Consider the following 16,179-nt stretch of genomic DNA (forward strand, 5'->3'; position numbering starts at 1 on the left):
AAGTACATCTAATATACATTTATGTGCAGATGCACAAAATTTAAGAACCACATCAGATATTTTTGCCCTTCTCCAGTAGTCCTTTTTGACCATCCTCAGAAGTCTGCAAAACAGTCAAATCAGCACTCACCCCAAATCCAAGGGCGGCTTCTTGTGTCTGTGCAAGAATCCTCACTCCTTCCTGCAGCAAATAGGTCCTGGATAACCAGACAAGACTTCAGACCCAGCAAAGGGTACCAGGGTATGCCAGCCCCAGAGGCTAGCTAGAGGCAAGGCTGATCAGTGAGAAATAGACCGTCCCAAAACAATGAGCTCCTGTGTATGTTTCAGCCTACGAAATAGCAGTGGTGAGATGTCAGGATGAAGTGATGCCCAGATGTCCCAGATGCAGTGACGAGGCTTAAGTATTGATGGAGAGGGGGGAGGGACAGGGCGAGATGGGGGGGGGAGGAAGCAGAAATGGCATGGATGGCGGAAGTAAACAGGGACCTGAAGTTGAGTTGTTATGTACTTTTAACGGGCAAAAGGTCTGTGCCTTGAACCCTACATGATGGGTAGAAACCAAGAGGATACAGCCAGCAGGGGGCAATGGCAGAATGCCAGCTATGGATGTGGGAGATCTAGAATGAAAGACACTCTTAGGTGCTCTTTAGATATACCCACCAGCCACATGAAAGCCATTGGTCCATTAATCTGTCCTGTCCAGCCAGTTGCTGAGTCGTACCCCCATGTACGGTTGCTGACCGCATGGCTCAAACCCATGGCTGCAGCAGTTTCTTTCTCTGGTCGTGTGCCAGTTATAAGATGGACCCTGCTCACATGTTGATGTCATTTGGTCACTAGAAAAATGCATCTTTTGAGGGACCACCTCCTTCTGTATAATCCGACCCATCTTCTGAGATCATCATCTCAGAATGATGAGATGATGGGGCCCTCTGTGCCACTACTGAGGGAGGTGTTGGGGTGGTGCCAAGGAATAGATCCTTCTTGGTGGTGGCACCATTGTGGAACTCCCTCCCCTTGGCATTAAGAATGCTCCCTCCCTGGAGAACTTTTGTTGGGGCCTTAAGACCTTATTGTTACAGATGGCATTTGTAGCTGATGCGATGGGCTGGTGTAATTTTTTGGGTGGTCCATGGGGACCTGCTTTATATTTATTGGTTTAACTGTTTTAATTGAGTCCAATCCTAGGCATGTCTACTCAGAAGTAAGTCCCATTATAGTCAATGGGGCTTACTCCCAGGAAAGTGTGGACAGGATTGTAGCCACGTTTTACTTAATGCTTCAATTGTTTTATTTATAATGTTTCAAATGTTTTATTCCTGTTTTTTAATATTGTGAGCCACCTTGATTACTCTCATTGGCAGCAAGGCAGGATATACATTCTTTCAATAAACAAACAAATATAGGGGGGTGGTACAAGAGAGTTGTTCAGAGGGGTTCATGAGGTTTTATACATAGAAGATCTGCTAACATAAAACAATCATGGAGGATATGATTGCCAGACCTGTAGGATTGTCCTGGGGTCTGTAGGAATCCGCATTCAGCTTTCTGTTAAAAGCCATCCTGGAGATGTCAACAAGGGCCTCCAAGAATTCCCAACACCACATTATGTTGGAGAAAAAAAATCTCAGTATGTCTTCAGTCAGAGTTGGCAACTTAAACCAGGAGCTCCCAGATTTCTGATTGGTTCTGAGAAAACCCAGGGTCAGGGCTAGCTTAAGCCAGTTGGACCAATTGCCCCTAATTGGGCCGCACTCCTAAGAGTCCCCTGCACTAGGGTAAAAATAGTAGTGGTTGGCAACCTTCAGTCTCAAAAGACTAAGGTAGAAGCCTACAACACCCAGTATTCCTGGGCGGTCTCCCATCTAGGTATTAACCAGGTCTGACCTTGCTTAGCTTCTGAGATCATGCAAGATCAGGCACCTGCAGAGTAACCAATATTTTTACTAAAAAATATCACAGTCACTAAAACAAGCGGTTTTAGAACTATTTACTTTTCAAAGTAATTACACATTTTATTTACTTGCTATTTACTTATGAAGCTTTATTTACCTTATTTACTTATTAATATGTATGCTTTATATTAAAATGTGCTTTTATGTCCAAATAAATGTCCATTTGGTCCATAAACCCACATGCATATTTTTAAGCTGGTTGCTTTCCATTCTGCCATGGAGATTCAAAGCCTATAATAAATTCTATTTGTTTCGCTAAGATTCTACAGACCTTGGCTGTGAACCTACCTGGGGCTCTGCCCTGCCTGGGGTAGGGGAGGGGGACTCACAGTGATCCGCTAGATCACTGTGACTAGAGTGACTTACCAATGTACAATTCAAACATCCCAAGTGGATTGTCTGACAAATATGTACCATTGTATGAATACACAACCATTTTTGGGGCAATGAGGCCTTGTGATGTATGCCTTGCACCTGTGTTCTCTGACTTACTCTCACATAGGCACCCAGAGGCTGAGTTCACATATCATGTGCAACTCTTCCTGTGGCTTGCACAGAGCATGCTTTTGGAAAACCCGGCTGTCAGCTGGTCAAATTCAACCCTGTGTGTCTTCAAGGCTCTGGGTGTTTCCTGGTGCCCAATCAAGAGGACATCAGGGTGGGGTGCGGGGGGGGGGGGTTGTATAAATACAACTTTTGCTTTGCTTTTGCCTGATCAGGATGCGGGCTGCGTTAACCCAAACAGCACCAAGAACCTCAGCAACCATCTCCCAGCAAAGTGTAGTAAAGGAGCCTGGCTTCCTTAAAGGGGATGATCAACTGCCCTGGCTCGCTTTGCTGTTCCTGGCACGGGGTGAGAGAGCCGTGTCAGTCACTCGCTGTGCCATCCCGGGAGCTGGACACAATGCCCACGGTTGTGAGCTTGCATGAGTCAATCGAAAGCAACCGTGTGCATTGCAGGGTGATTCATGGAGGAGACAAAGGCTGTAGGGAATGTTTGCCTGGGCCACTAAGTCATGACAGTTGGAAGCAGAGAATTGGCTTATTGTCCTGGAGGGAGCATGTATATTTCTGCATGCAGGGACTGGACGGTTTTTTTAATTGGTTCTGGAGGACTTTAGTTTGAACGAACCCATCTCCCAGCTGCCCGGAGCACCATCCTCTTCTCTGACCCCTTTACTGTAAACAAGCAGCGGTCCATATGGCCAGAGACTAGCATGGCCTGCTAACATTTAATTTAATAAATCCTGTCTTTCCGGATGGGATCAATGGGAGATGCCAGGACCGAACCTGAAAGAAGCCTGAAATTTGATCAGGAAAGAACCTGACATAATCTGGTATAAACCTGACCGCGATTGTCTTCTAAAGAGGTGAGCCCAAAAGGCCTCAGGGTGAGAAGGTTTCACGAGAGATCATGGGAACGTGTTCAGGTTTGAAGAGGAAGCTTGTGTTAGTGGTTGGGGCTGTATGATACCTGTTTGTAGGGTGGATGCTATTCTGAATTGTAGAACACCCTTGGGTCCCAGGGTGAGGCTGGCTTTAGCCTATTTCCCCCTGTCCCCCCTTTTAAAGTGAAGATCCCCTGTAGCTCTCTGATATGATTTGCAAAAAAGAACATGTATTCAGGATCCCATAAAAGTTATCAGTGCTGGGTAGCCTTAAGTGCATTCTCTAACTGAAAAACTTGTTATCCTCTCTGGATCAGATCCATGTTGGCATCTTTCAGTCTCGGAAGACTATGGTATCACGCTCTGAATGGTGGTTCTGGAACAGTGTCCTCTCCAGTGCGCGAAGCCTGGGTAAAGTAGGTATGGAGGATAGGCTGTTACCCATGCAGTAAATCGCCCCTCTCCACATCGCTGAAATGGTCCAATGGAAAGGCAGAAGCCAATACAGTTGGTTCCAGCGGCGTCGCAGGAGTTGCCAGAACGTTACTGTGTTCAGCCATGAACTGCCTCAGGGACTTCGGCTCCGGATTTTGCCTCGAGGTTGACTCCTAAAGCCTTTTCCATAACTGGATGTAGCCACAAGGCAGTGGAGGTTTGGGATCAGAGTTTTCCTTCTCTCAGATGAGCTGCCTTCCCAGGCTGACAAGTCCCATCTACCTGGTGGCTGTTTAGTCGCCTCTTACGACAGCTACAGCCAAACTGAGGGCCTATTCTTATCCCCCAGCCCCCAGGGGAGAGATCATATCACAACCCACCTATGAAGCTGTTTGTTTTACTGAGAAAGGTTGCTGGTTCATTCTACAAATGGCCATTGAAGACCCCTTCCTGGGGTCTTTGCCAGCTCTATCTAGAGATGTCAGGATCTTCAAAGTATGCCAACTTTGAGCTACAGGTGGACCATAGCCTACAGCAGCGATTTTCAACCTTTCTCATCTCACTGCATACTGACAAGGCGCTAAAATTTTCTGAGTACCCATCAGTTTTTTGACAATTGACAAGGCACACTGCACATCTGGCCGGGGGGGGGGCTCACATCCTCAATGGTCCTACTAATAAATTATCCTCCCCCAAACCCCCACTGCACACCTGCAGCATTTGTGCCACACCAATGTGCCATGGCACAAAATTGCTGGTTTACTGTCTTGTCCACTTTTGTTGTGGTACAACATCATGCTTCTACTTTCTGAGCCACCTTGAAATGGACAAAGCCTTCGAGGAAACCATGAACAGGTGCTGGATGAGGTTGGGCAATCAGTTTACTAATCCAAGCACTAGGGAAACAGAAACAGCAACAACGAAGTTCTTACTAACTGGAGGTCCTGCTGGTACACAAGCAATTGAATATTCACAATACACATCATCCTCTCTCATTGTCAGTACCCTGTGGCTACCCTGAACAAGTGCCGGTGAGCATCTTAGACCACAGCACCCTCTAGTGTCACAGTAGTCAACATGAATCCCCACTTAGAAGCCTCTACCCTTGCTCCATGGCACCCCTGTGAGGTCACACCTGCCTCCACCACAAATTGTGGAAGACTTTTGCCTGCTGTCATGAACAGCAGCAACTGTTGCCCTGCACATGCCTGATCTTGTCTGATCTTAGAAGCTAAGCAGGGTCAGGCCTGGTTAGTACTTGGATGGGAGACCGCCTGGGAATACCGGGTGCTATAGGCTTATACCATAGTCTTTCGAGACGGAAGGTTGCCAACCATCTCCCTATACTGAACACTATCTCCCGATCTTGTCTGATTTCGGAAGCTAAGCAGGGTCAGGCCTGGTTAGTACTTGGATGGGAGACCGCCTGGGAATACCGGGTGCTGTGGGTTTATACCATAGTCTTTCGAGACTGAAGGTTGCCAACCATGAACATAGGACGCTGGGGTGCATATTGGTCCACCAACCTCAGAGCTGTCTGCCTCTAGGGGTCACACAGGGGTCTTTGCCAGCCCTACATGGAGATGTTGGGGACTGAACTGGGACCCTTAGAAGCAACACATGTTCTGTTACTGAGATATGGCCCCTCCCTCCTTTCATCCCATTGCAAGACCCAAACCGACTCTGCTTCAATACATTGTTCATCAATTTCTTTATTCGTCAACAGTCCACGTCTCCTTTTGGGGCTATCCACAAAGCATCATGCACCTTTTTTATTTTTTTTTACACGGTGCTTGTTGCTGGTTTCCTCCTGCAGGACTGGATAATACTGAGAAACATCAAGAAGACTAGGAACATGGAGAGCCCCACAACCAGTGCTTCGATGATGGAATAGGAGTGAGTCAGCTCCCCGGGAGGCGAAAGGGTGCTGGGGGCAGCGACCAAGAACTTGCCCACCAAATGCCCATTGACGTAACACTGGTAGACGGTACTGTGCGAGTGGTTCTGGAAGGAGAGGCGCAGGATGCTGCCCCCCGTGGCCTTGTCCAGGCTCTGGGAGCCGTTCTTCTGGAGAAACTCGAGGTGTGTCAGGGCCCTGGGACCTTTGCGCCAATACACAGGGCTGAAGAGGAGAAGGAAGTACAGCAGGTTATATGGGTTGGGGATCCACGTGCCAGACCCTCCGACATTTCCGTGATGCAAACAAGGGCTCAGGCACAAGGAAATAAATCTTAGTAGATGATGACTTCTAACCAAGCAAGCAAGCAACCAATCAAGTGGATTATTTCAGTGGTTCTCATTAAATTTACCACCGGGAACCACTTTTTAGAATGAGAATCTGTCAGGACCCACAAGAAGTGATGTCATGACCAGAAGTGACATCAAGCAGGAAAGTTTTAACAATCCTAGGCTGCAATCCTACCCACACTTACCCAGGAGTAAGTCCCACTGACTATCATTGTTAAAAGCATATCCATAGTAGCCTGTTCAAAGTACAGGTCTGTCACATTTCCCCAAATGCAGTCACATACCATGGGAGCATTGGGTCTAATATATTTAAAATAAAATATTGAAATGAATGGGGTTCCACCTGAAATTGGCTTGTGACCCTCCTAGTGGGTCCTGACCCACAGTTTGAGAATCACTGCTCTAGCCCAGCGATTTTCAGCCTGTTTCATTTTGTGGCACACTGACAAGGCTCAAAAATGCTCAAGGCACACCATCCGTTTTTGACAAGACACACTGTGCTGCCATTGGAGGATTGACATGCCCCAGTGGCCCTACTAATAAATGATCCTCTCCCCATTTCCTACAGCTCACCTGTGGACCATTCACGGCACACTAATGTGCTGTGGCACACTGATTGAAAATGTCTAGCCTGCCACTCTCTTCTCCTCTATGCTTCCTCATCTGCTCTTTCCCCCCTTTTCCTTTCCCAATCCAGGAAGTAGGAGGAGGAGGAGAAGTGGATGGCAGGAGGGGGGTGCCATCTACCAATTTGCTGCCCGAGGAAACTGCCACAGACAGCCTCATGCTTGGGTCACCCCTGCTGCATGGCAGGGTTTATGCTGTGCCTTCTTTTTCTTCAGACCTGGCTGGGTGTGGTAGAACCGGATCTGAACCTGCTGTCTGGAGACGCAAGTTTACCGTAGCTTGTCAACCATTAACTAGCTTATCTTATAAGAGTCCACAGTCCAAAATAAAATATATTTTTTGTTCCTACAGGAATCTCCTAAGGCTGGGGTCCAATCTCCTAAGGTTGTCCGAAACCCCAACCACATGTTATATTGACCACATGATTTGGGCCGTTCTTTGACCTTTGTGTTGCGGCCCTGCAGGGCTGTGACTTGGAGGCAGAACTTATTCAACCCTTCAATCTCCACCACAAATTTAAAAAAAAAAATGTTGCTCCTTTTGTACCTGGTCTTTCATATGAAGGCCTGATGTCAGAACAAAAGGGCTTGTAGGCAGGACCCGTGAGAGGGGGTGCAGGGGATAAATTGTGCATATATCCAGGATCAAAAAGGGGGCCCAAAGGAAGGGACCCAAAAGTTTTCTGGGATCTTACATTTTCCGATCTCACCAGGAGCCATGGAAGGGGGCTTCAGGGGATACATAGTACCTGGGCTTGGGGTCAAAAAGGGGGCCCAGCCAGCAATTTCTTGGGATTTTTTTAAATTAATTAATTAACAGTATTAATCTCAGAAAATGTTTATGTATATTGTGTGAAGACCAGCATTCACATTTTGCGTAAGCCTACACAGTTTTATATATCATAATTCATAAAAATTATGATCCAATGATGACATGAAATTGTTAACTTATAGAGAAGGGCCGAAAAGAAATGCTGTAGCCCCAAAAGTGGCTCTAAAGAAACTTTGTACCCCCCCCCCCGATAAAATCCCTCCCAGAGGTCCTGCCTGCCTGTAGGTTAGGCTAGTGATTCTAGCCTGAGGTCTCACCTGTAGATGGAAGAGGTTGGGCAGCGCAAGAAGGCAAAGGATTTGAGCTGGGGGTGGTACGTCGTATATACCAGAAGTGACACCATTTTGGTCTGGGGCGCTCCATCGCAGGGTGCTTGGCAGGTCTCCACTCGCAGCTCCGGGCCCCGTGGGGGTAGACTCGGGTACTTCCTCCGGACCATTCCGCAGGGCAGTGGTGGCTCCACCTGTTGGTCTTTCCTGGTGACCAAGGCATAACAAAAGCCCACCCGTTTCCTCTCTCCGGGATTGTAGCAGTGATTGCACGGCTGCCAGGCATTCCAGGCGGTGAACAGTTCAACCCACGTGCCGTTTTCGAGTCCGACAGTGCTATTGCCCAGGGTGTCCTCCCCCAGATCCGCGTGCGAAACATGAATGCTCTCGGCATCCTGGAAGTCTATGTCGTAATAAGCGACTGTGGCATCCCCCACGCGGCAGGTGTACACCCCTGAATCCTCCACACTGGGGCTGGGGATGTGGAGGTTGCCGGCGATGAGCTGGGACTTCAGCTGTAATCTCCGCAGCTCGCCACGGCTGAGCAGAGGCCGGAACGGGTTCCTCGAGAGCATTAAGGTGACAGGTTGCGCATTGGCCCAGGTGGGATTGAGGTACTGCCATGAGACAAAGGCTTGGTTGAGGGAATGAGGGCAAGGGAGGCTCACCGGGTTGTCAGAGATGAAGGCGAGCGTACAGGGCTGGCCTTGAAGACATTGCGACCCCAGGGAGTGGCCATCATACACAGTCACTTCAGCGACTGTCCAGGTCAGACCGAGGAGCAGACCCACAGCAGCTGCCCAAGTGGACATGTCCAAAAGGGCACAGAGCTGCTGAGGGAACTGGAAAGGGAAGCTCTAGTTGACCTTACTGTGATGTCATCGCTGAGCTGGGCAAGGTAATGAGGTCATAATGGGCCTTAGTCAACAAACCTACCACTGAAGCCAAGCAGGCCTTTGATGAACTGGGTCAGACACTCACAGACTGGCCTGGGGTTCTCCTGTATTTCACTACAGAAAAGAGCCTTCCGTGTAAGAAGATTGCTTAACATTTTCCCTTGTTAGCCAAAACACATGGGAAATTGGCAATTGGGGTGGTCTTGTTAATTTCTGCACAAGCAGTTAAGACTTTGTACCATCTCGTATGTTATGCTGGCGTCACAAATTAGGTTCCAGGGCACCCACACTCTTCCTTCTTCTTTCACCTCAACAACGGGCTGGGGAAGGAGGCAGAAATCCAACAGGTGAAGTTTCAAACGTGCAAGAGAGACACCTAAAGAATACTGGCCTGAAACAGCTCAACAAGGTGCAATGCTTCCCTAAAAGATCATTGACTTCTACAGGCTTTGTATGCTGCCCTGAGAGTTTTACTGAAGGGACTGATTGGTATAGTGGTTTGGGAATTAGACCTGGAAGATTCAGGTTCAAATCCCCACTCAGCCACAAAGCTTCCTGGGTGACCTTGGGCCAATCACTATCTTTCAGCCTAACCTACCTTACAAGGTTGTTGTGAGGACAAAAGGAAGGAACTACTTTATATACACCACCCCAAGCTCCTTGGAGGAAGGGCAGCATAAACATCTGAAAAATAAAGAAATAAAATCTGCGAAAGAAATAAAATGAAAATATTATTCCCAGTCCTCCTCCTCTTCCTCATCTCAGGTCATCTTGCAACAAGGTGCTGGTGATATGTCACTTAAAAGAACATAAAGAAACTGTAACGATGTATAGTAACAATATTGGGGTAAGGGCGTTTCAAAAAGGGCCATTGTTCATGCAATTTTGGGGCTTTCCTTGCTGCCCCTGAACACTATTTTTGGAAGAAAGAAACTGGATTTGTGTTCCTACCCCATACAGACACACGCCCCTGACTATATAAGGCTTTCCCGAGGAAGAAGAAACACATGACCTCATGCATCAACTAAGGGAGTGTTGCATATGACTCAAAAGAAACAGAGGCTTTTCAGCAAGGTGACGGGGTGCTGAAACGGGCAAAGAGTCAGCCCAATGCCACTTCCCTTCTTATCATTTTGAAATAATCCTCTTTGATACATTCATTATGGGAAGTGATGCTACACTCATTGACATGTGGCTGGACCCTGCAGAGGTCCACTGGGAAGTCAGTGTCACAGAGTTCAAGAGACTTAACCCTCTGAAGAAGCAGGCCGAAGATGGCAGCCTTAGAAGTCAGAGTAGGTTCTAGGGCCGGTTCACTCATGAGACCAACTGAAGCAGTCAGTGTAGGCAGCAGACTGGTAGAGGGGCACCCTGTCTGTTTGCCCCCCCCCCCGGCCTCTGCTACTGCTTCTCCTCCCAGTCCCTAGAATGGAAAAGGGAGACAGAACAGGAAACACCAAGTAGTCGGCTAGAATGCCTCCCATGTTCTAGTCTAGCCCAACACTCTTCTCTCCTCCACACTTCTTCTGCCCCATCCCCTCTTCCTTTTCCAATCCAGTGAATGGGAGGAGAGGCAGGCAGATCACCAGGTAAGGAGGGGTGGAATTTGGCATGCTGCCTCAGGGACCAAGAGGTTTTGGGCCAGCCCAGAACAAGATGCTGATTGTTACTGCCATGATAGCATTGCAATGGATATGAAGCTACGGACCACAAAGAAGGAGCTCCATGAAGTGGAAGGAGTATTTTCTTAAAGTGTTCCAGCACTGGTCTCTTGCTTCGGATCAATTCATTTCAATTTCAGTTTGTCCCACAATCACTGCCAGCCTCATGCATATTTCTTACATGTTTTCTGGAAGCCCCCATCAATCAAAAGAACTGGGAATGTATAAAAAGGTGCAAAAGAGAGCGACTAAGATGATTGCTGGGCTGGGGCACCTTCCTTATGAGGAAAGGCTACGGCGTTTGGGCCTCTTCAGCCTAGAAAAGAGGCGCCTGAAGGGGGACATGATTGAGACATACAAAATTATGCAGAGGATGGACAGAGTGGATAGGGAGATGCTGTTTACACTCTCACATAACACCAGAACCAGGGGGCATCCACTAAAATTGAGTGTTGGGAGAGTTAGAACAGACAAAAGAAAATATTTCTTTACTCAGCGTGTGGCTGGTCTGTGGAACTCCTTGCTGCAGGATGTGGTGATGGCGTCTGGCCTGGACACCCTTAAAAGGGGATTGGACAGGTTTCTGGAGGAAAAATCCATTATGGGTTACAAGCCATGATGTGTATGTGCAGCCTCCTGATTTTAGAAATGGGCTATGTCAGAATGCCAGATGCAAGGGAGGGCACCAAAATGAGGTCTCTTGTTATCTAGTGTGCTCCCTGGGGCATTTGGTGGGCCGCTGTGAGATACAGGAAGCTGGACTAGATGGGCCTATGGCCTGATCCAGTGGGGCTGTTCTTATGTTAAAAGCACCTCTTTTGTTATATGTGGTCTTACACATTGTTTTTGTGTTCATTCATTATTAAAAAGGAACTAAATGGCTTACTTGTGACTTGATGACTACTTCTGCAAACATATGTGGTGAAGAAACTTGGTGGGCCGCTGTGAGATACAGGAAGCTGCACTAGATGGGCCTATGGCCTGATCCAGTGGGGCTATTCTTATGTTCTCAAACCCTTCAGCCTTCTGGAATGCCCCCTCCCCCCTCTGTGTGTGTGTGTGTGTGTGTGTGTGTGTGTGTGTGTGTGTGTGTGTGTGTGTGTGTAACATGGAGGCAGCTGGCTTGCAACCCAATCCTAAATACGGTGGCACCTCTGCAAGCAGCAACACCAAAGTAGCTACTACTGCATCCTGTGGTCATGTGGCAGCTACTGGTGGTCTCCTTGGGGGAAGGGGACTTTTGCGCCAAGTCCTGCAATGGGGTTTTTCAAGTCTATGCCAACTATTTTGCCAGCATTGATTTGAGAACCTCTGTGTTGGGCCAGAAGGCCCAACATGGAGGTCAGGATACGGCGAAGCAGAGTCCTGCTGACCCTGCCCTCTTCCCGCCCCAGTTATAAAAGCATATACAGTAGCCTGTTAAAAGTACATGTTTTCTGGGGAAAACCCAAAGTGATGATTGAAGGCCCTAAAGCCTCTGGAGGGCTTTAAACATCACTTCCAGAAGTGACGTTTTAAGGCCCTCCGGAGGCCTTAGAAGGAAGGGTGGTACTTCTACGCTCGCTCTGGAGCGGCACAGCAGCCAGGACGGCTATTGCATACAACAATACCTTGACTTTCATCCACTTGACTTTCATCATTTTGCCCATTTATCAATAACCACATTTCAAATTTCATCCATGTGCTTTCCTCTTTCGTCCAATTTCATCCAACCTTCCCCAACGTTCGTCAACGTTCTTATGCTTATTTTTCTTTTATTTCTGTTTATTTCAGTCTTGCGTCCCTTTGCATGTGTTACATACATTCGTTGTTCAAGTTTTTTTGCTGGCCAAAATAAATTTGCAAGCTAAATGAGGCTCTGCTTTGACATGCATCTATCTCTGACTTTTGTCCATGCTCTGATCCCAACGAAAGCGCATGGTATGGCTGGGCAGCTGAGCAAAATAAAGGGCGTTTCACAAAAAGGATTTTCAAACTGCTAAAATGCAAAGGTCTTGCTGGAGAAACAAAGCCAGCCTCGTTTTTGCACGCACAGGAAGACATTGCGCTCAGCCCTTTTATCTTAAGGTTTATATTTTGTTTCCTGTCCCTTCCCTTTCCTTTTGCCTCTGTTCCCTCTTCAACCCCTTTCTAAGGAGCGGCTCAGCTTTCAAACAAGAAGAGAAAGTTATTTCTGGCATGTCTCAGGCAAGGATCCAGTGGCGTTCTGCGCATATGCTGTCACGTGCCAAGGACGCCTTCAGGGCCATACAATAGATACATAAACATCATTTTAGTGCCTCCCCAGCCTCAAATCTGATGTTGCACCTTTCAAAGAGCACTCAAGGTAGATGGCACAAGGCTCATTCCTAGTAGGAAATACACCCATTTATCGGAATGAATGCAGGTGATGGGGAAAGGTGATTATTATCATCATTTAAGTAACTTTCAGAGGGGTAGCCACGTTACCCAGTAAAAACCAACAGTCTTGGGACACCTTAGAATTGGATTTCTCAAACTGTGGGTCAGAGCCCACTAGCTGGGTCGTGAGCCAATTTCAGGTGAGACCCCATTCATTTCAATGTCTATTTTATTTTTAATACATGAGACATCAGGGTACATACATGGTGCTTTGCAGAACGACATGAAAGAGTGGTGTGCCTGCCCCGAGGAGCTTCCAATCTAAGGTGAATGCCCCACCGCCAACCCTGAAGCAAAAGGGCAGCTCAAGTCCCTATCAGATCAGCTCCTTGCCAGGGCAGGGTCCATACATGGTGCTCTGCAGAACGACATGAAAGAGTGGTGTCCCTGCCCCAAGGAGCTTCCAGTCTAAGGTGAATGCCCCACTGCCAACCCTGAAGCAAAGGGGTAGCTCAAGTCCCTATCAGATCAGCTCCTTGCCAGGGTAGGGTCCATACATGGTGCTCTGCAGAACGACATGAAAGAGTGGTGTCCCTGCCCCGAGGAGCTTCCAATCTAAGGTGAATGCCCCCACTGCTACCACCCTGAAGCAAGTGGGCAACTCAAGTCCCTTTCCTGCCCTACTGTGAGCCTCCTGGCCCAATCACAGAGTTCACCCCTGCTGCCCAATGGCTGCCCAGCCCTTGCTTGACCAGCGCCAATCGCCTCCTCCCCCTTGCGTTTGAATCGAACCACAGCCAGCGCTTGGTGCCTTTCCTGGGCAGGTACCTGGGCGAGTTCATTTCCCATCAGAGGGGGGGGAGGAGGGAGGAGAGGCGGACTTCACAAAGTTGCTCTACACACCCCTTTCCCAAGTCGTTGGCTCCTTCTCCAGACATTCACAGGGAGGGGGGGTGGCATGGGGCTGAACCACCTTCACAATGGGGGGGCACACACCCAGGACGCACCGGTGAGGATGCCTTCCTTCTGTCCTCTGCGTTGTCCCAAGAGGCCAGGGGGGAAGGAGATGCTCCTTGAAGCCAAGTTTGTCCCGCTTTGAAGCGTGGCTCCGGAGTTCTCTTCTTTCCCCCCCCCGGAAGGGAGTTGGTGGCTCCCATCCTCTGGGGGAGGCACCGCCTGGGAGGGCAGCACCTGAGCAGTGAGTGCAGAGCCCAGCAGAGGGTCAGTGAGGAGCCAGGCGTGCGCGAGAGAGGAGCGCGAGGAGGAGGGGGGCGCGTGGGCACCCCCGAAGAAGCCACCTGGGAGCCTGTTCTCTCCCTCACCGCCCTCCTTCCCCCCCTTTGCCCTGCGGACCCTCTCCCAAGTCCGTGCGAAGGGGGTGGACATGGCCCCTTGGAGGACCAGGACGTGGCGCCCGGCCCTGCTGTCTCTACTGTGGCTCTGGAGCAGCGCGTGGCTACCAGGTGAGGCAGAGCGCACGGTGCCTCCAAGAGCGCACGACGCGGAGACCCCCTCTCCCTTGGCCCCTCCACCCACCTCTGAAGCCGAGGGACCCCAGGGGTCTCCCACTTGAGGGGGTAGGGGGCAGGGAGAAAACTCGACAGCTGATTGGCTGATGCAGTTTTGTGCCTGTCCGCGCGCTCGCTCTCTCTTTCTTGGGCCTTCTTCACCTTTACTCTGCCCCTTGGAGGGTGCTGCCCAGCGGGTTTCAGGCTGCAAACCTACCCACACTTACCTGGGAGTAAGCTCCATTGACTATAATGGGACTTACTTTTTGAGTAGACATGCCTAGGATCGGGCTCTCAGGCTGCAGTGCTATCCATACTTACCTGGGAGTAAGCCTAACTGAGATGGGATCCCTATAATGGGTTTTACTTCTGAGTAGGCGGGCCTAGGATTGGGCTCTCAGGCTGCCATTCTGTCCATACTTAACTGGGAGTAAGCCTCATTGGCTATAATGGGACTTACATGTGAGTAGACATGCATAGGACTGGGCTATCAGGCTCCTAGTGGAGATGATCTAGCGTTCTCTTCTCCCAACTTTTCTTTTTTTGGCCAGGCAGACAGAAATCCAACAGGTGCTGTGGGACTTGTAATACAGATTACAGTCCCACTGACTATAATGGGACTTACCTCTGAGTAGACATGCCTAGGATTGAGGCTCCTAGTGAAGAAGGTATAGCATTCTCTTCTCCCAGCTTTTCTTTTTTTTTTGGCTAGGCAGGGAGAAATCCAGCAGGTGCTCTTGGCCTTGTAGTAGAGATTAATGGATCTGCACTTATGGAATTTCTGCTTCTGGCATACCTGGCTTCATTGCATGGACTGTAGAAAGAAAGACTTTTCATGACTGGGGGTGATATTTATTTCCAACACTTTTCATGTTTTTATTCCAAGCATGTATTTTAATAAATTATAATGATAAATTAGAATCACTTTAAAAATGTTCTGGAAAGTTAATATAGAGTCAGCAGATACAGCCACAGTGTTATTTCTAACTGGAAAAGTAATTATTTTAATTTCTGGAAAATATCTTAAACAGCAAAGTGCAGTGTTTTGTTTTGTTTTTTACCAAAAAGGTGATGTTTTGTGTGTTTATGTGTGTTAACAGAAAAACACAGCCCTAAGTTGTGACTCTAGTTTCTCTATTTGCAGTCTCTAAATGAGATTACCCTTGTCTGGGTTCTGTTGTGGTTCTTGGGGATCTCCTTGTGACAAAACGGGTGGAGGTCTTGCTCTCCTCTCCACTTCCTCTCCTTTGTTTCCAGGAATGCCTTCATTGGCTGCATGCCTCAGGCTCACCTTGCTTTCTAAGCCTTCAGTGCTTTCCAACAGGGATGCCCAATTTTGGTGTGGCTTATTGTAGCTTTGGCCAAACTTTCTTATCGAAGTTTTTGTAACTTTTGCCATGTCTTTCTTTGCTGCTCAGGGATGGAAATGCACTGCGCTTTAGTGTGCTGGCATAGGATCAGCTTAGGGCCCTGCCTTCTACTGTTAATGTGTAGTAATGCTTCCAGGTAAAGCATTCATGTAGGAATGAGTACCTGGATACAGCGTATCTTGTGCACTGCCCTTATTCTATAGATGGTTTGGAAGTTCTAGGTCTGCTTTCATACACCTTTGTCCAATATGAGCCAGCTTGCCTCTTGGTACATGGCTAGAGCACAAGTGTTGCATGCATCTATTTTTTTATTTGAGTTAGAACAAAAGAAGATATTTCTTTACCCAGTGTATAATCTGTGGAACTCCTTGCCACAGGACGTGATGATGGCATCTTGCCTAGATGCCTTTAAAAGGGGATTGGGCAGACCATGGAGAAAAAGTCCATTGCAGGCTGCAAGCTGTTACTGGTGAATGAACCTGTTGGTTTTAGAAGTAGGCTATATCTGAATGTGAGATGCAAGGGTGTGGCAGCAGGGTATTTTGTCGTCTACGTGCTCCCTATGGCCTCTGGGGGCCACTGTGAAATACAGGAAGCTGGCCTAGATGAGTCTTTGCCCTGATCCAGCAGGACTCTTGTGTTGGGTAAA

General features: G+C 48.3%; 2 protein-coding genes across 6 annotated transcripts in view; one reads left to right on the top strand and one right to left on the bottom strand.

Moving 5' to 3' along the window:
• Positions 1 to 5,563: 5,563 nt before the first annotated feature.
• FAM187B (family with sequence similarity 187 member B) lies at positions 5,564 to 8,567 on the bottom strand. Its single transcript, XM_066638179.1, has 2 exons — positions 7,744 to 8,567; positions 5,564 to 5,903 (listed from the first exon to the last, which is right to left on the bottom strand). The coding sequence occupies exons 1-2, from the start codon at positions 8,565 to 8,567 to the stop codon at positions 5,564 to 5,566; spliced, it is 1,164 nt and encodes a 387-aa protein (XP_066494276.1).
• A 5,304-nt stretch (positions 8,568 to 13,871) lies between these two features.
• Positions 13,872 to 16,179, top strand: part of LSR (lipolysis stimulated lipoprotein receptor) — a 31,916-nt gene continuing 29,608 nt past the window's right edge. For all 5 annotated transcript variants that reach the window (XM_066638567.1, XM_066638568.1, XM_066638571.1 and 2 more), the window contains exon 1: positions 13,872 to 14,115. In XM_066638567.1, coding sequence (XP_066494664.1) covers positions 14,037 to 14,115 — 79 coding nt within the window. In that variant the 5' untranslated portion in view covers positions 13,872 to 14,036. The remainder of the gene's footprint in view (positions 14,116 to 16,179) is intronic.

The sequence above is a fragment of the Tiliqua scincoides genome, chromosome 10 (assembly GCF_035046505.1).
Source record: "Tiliqua scincoides isolate rTilSci1 chromosome 10, rTilSci1.hap2, whole genome shotgun sequence".
Classification (NCBI taxonomy): Eukaryota; Metazoa; Chordata; class Lepidosauria; order Squamata; family Scincidae; genus Tiliqua; species Tiliqua scincoides.

Coding starts and splice junctions, on each gene's coding strand:
- FAM187B (XM_066638179.1), bottom strand. CDS start 8,567: ATGTCCACTTGGGCAGCTGCTGTGGGTCTGCTCCTCGGTCTGACCTGG. Junction 5,904..7,743: donor CCAACCTCTTCCATCTACAG/GTGAGACCTCAG, acceptor TCTCCTCTTCAG/CCCTGTGTATTGGCGCAAAG.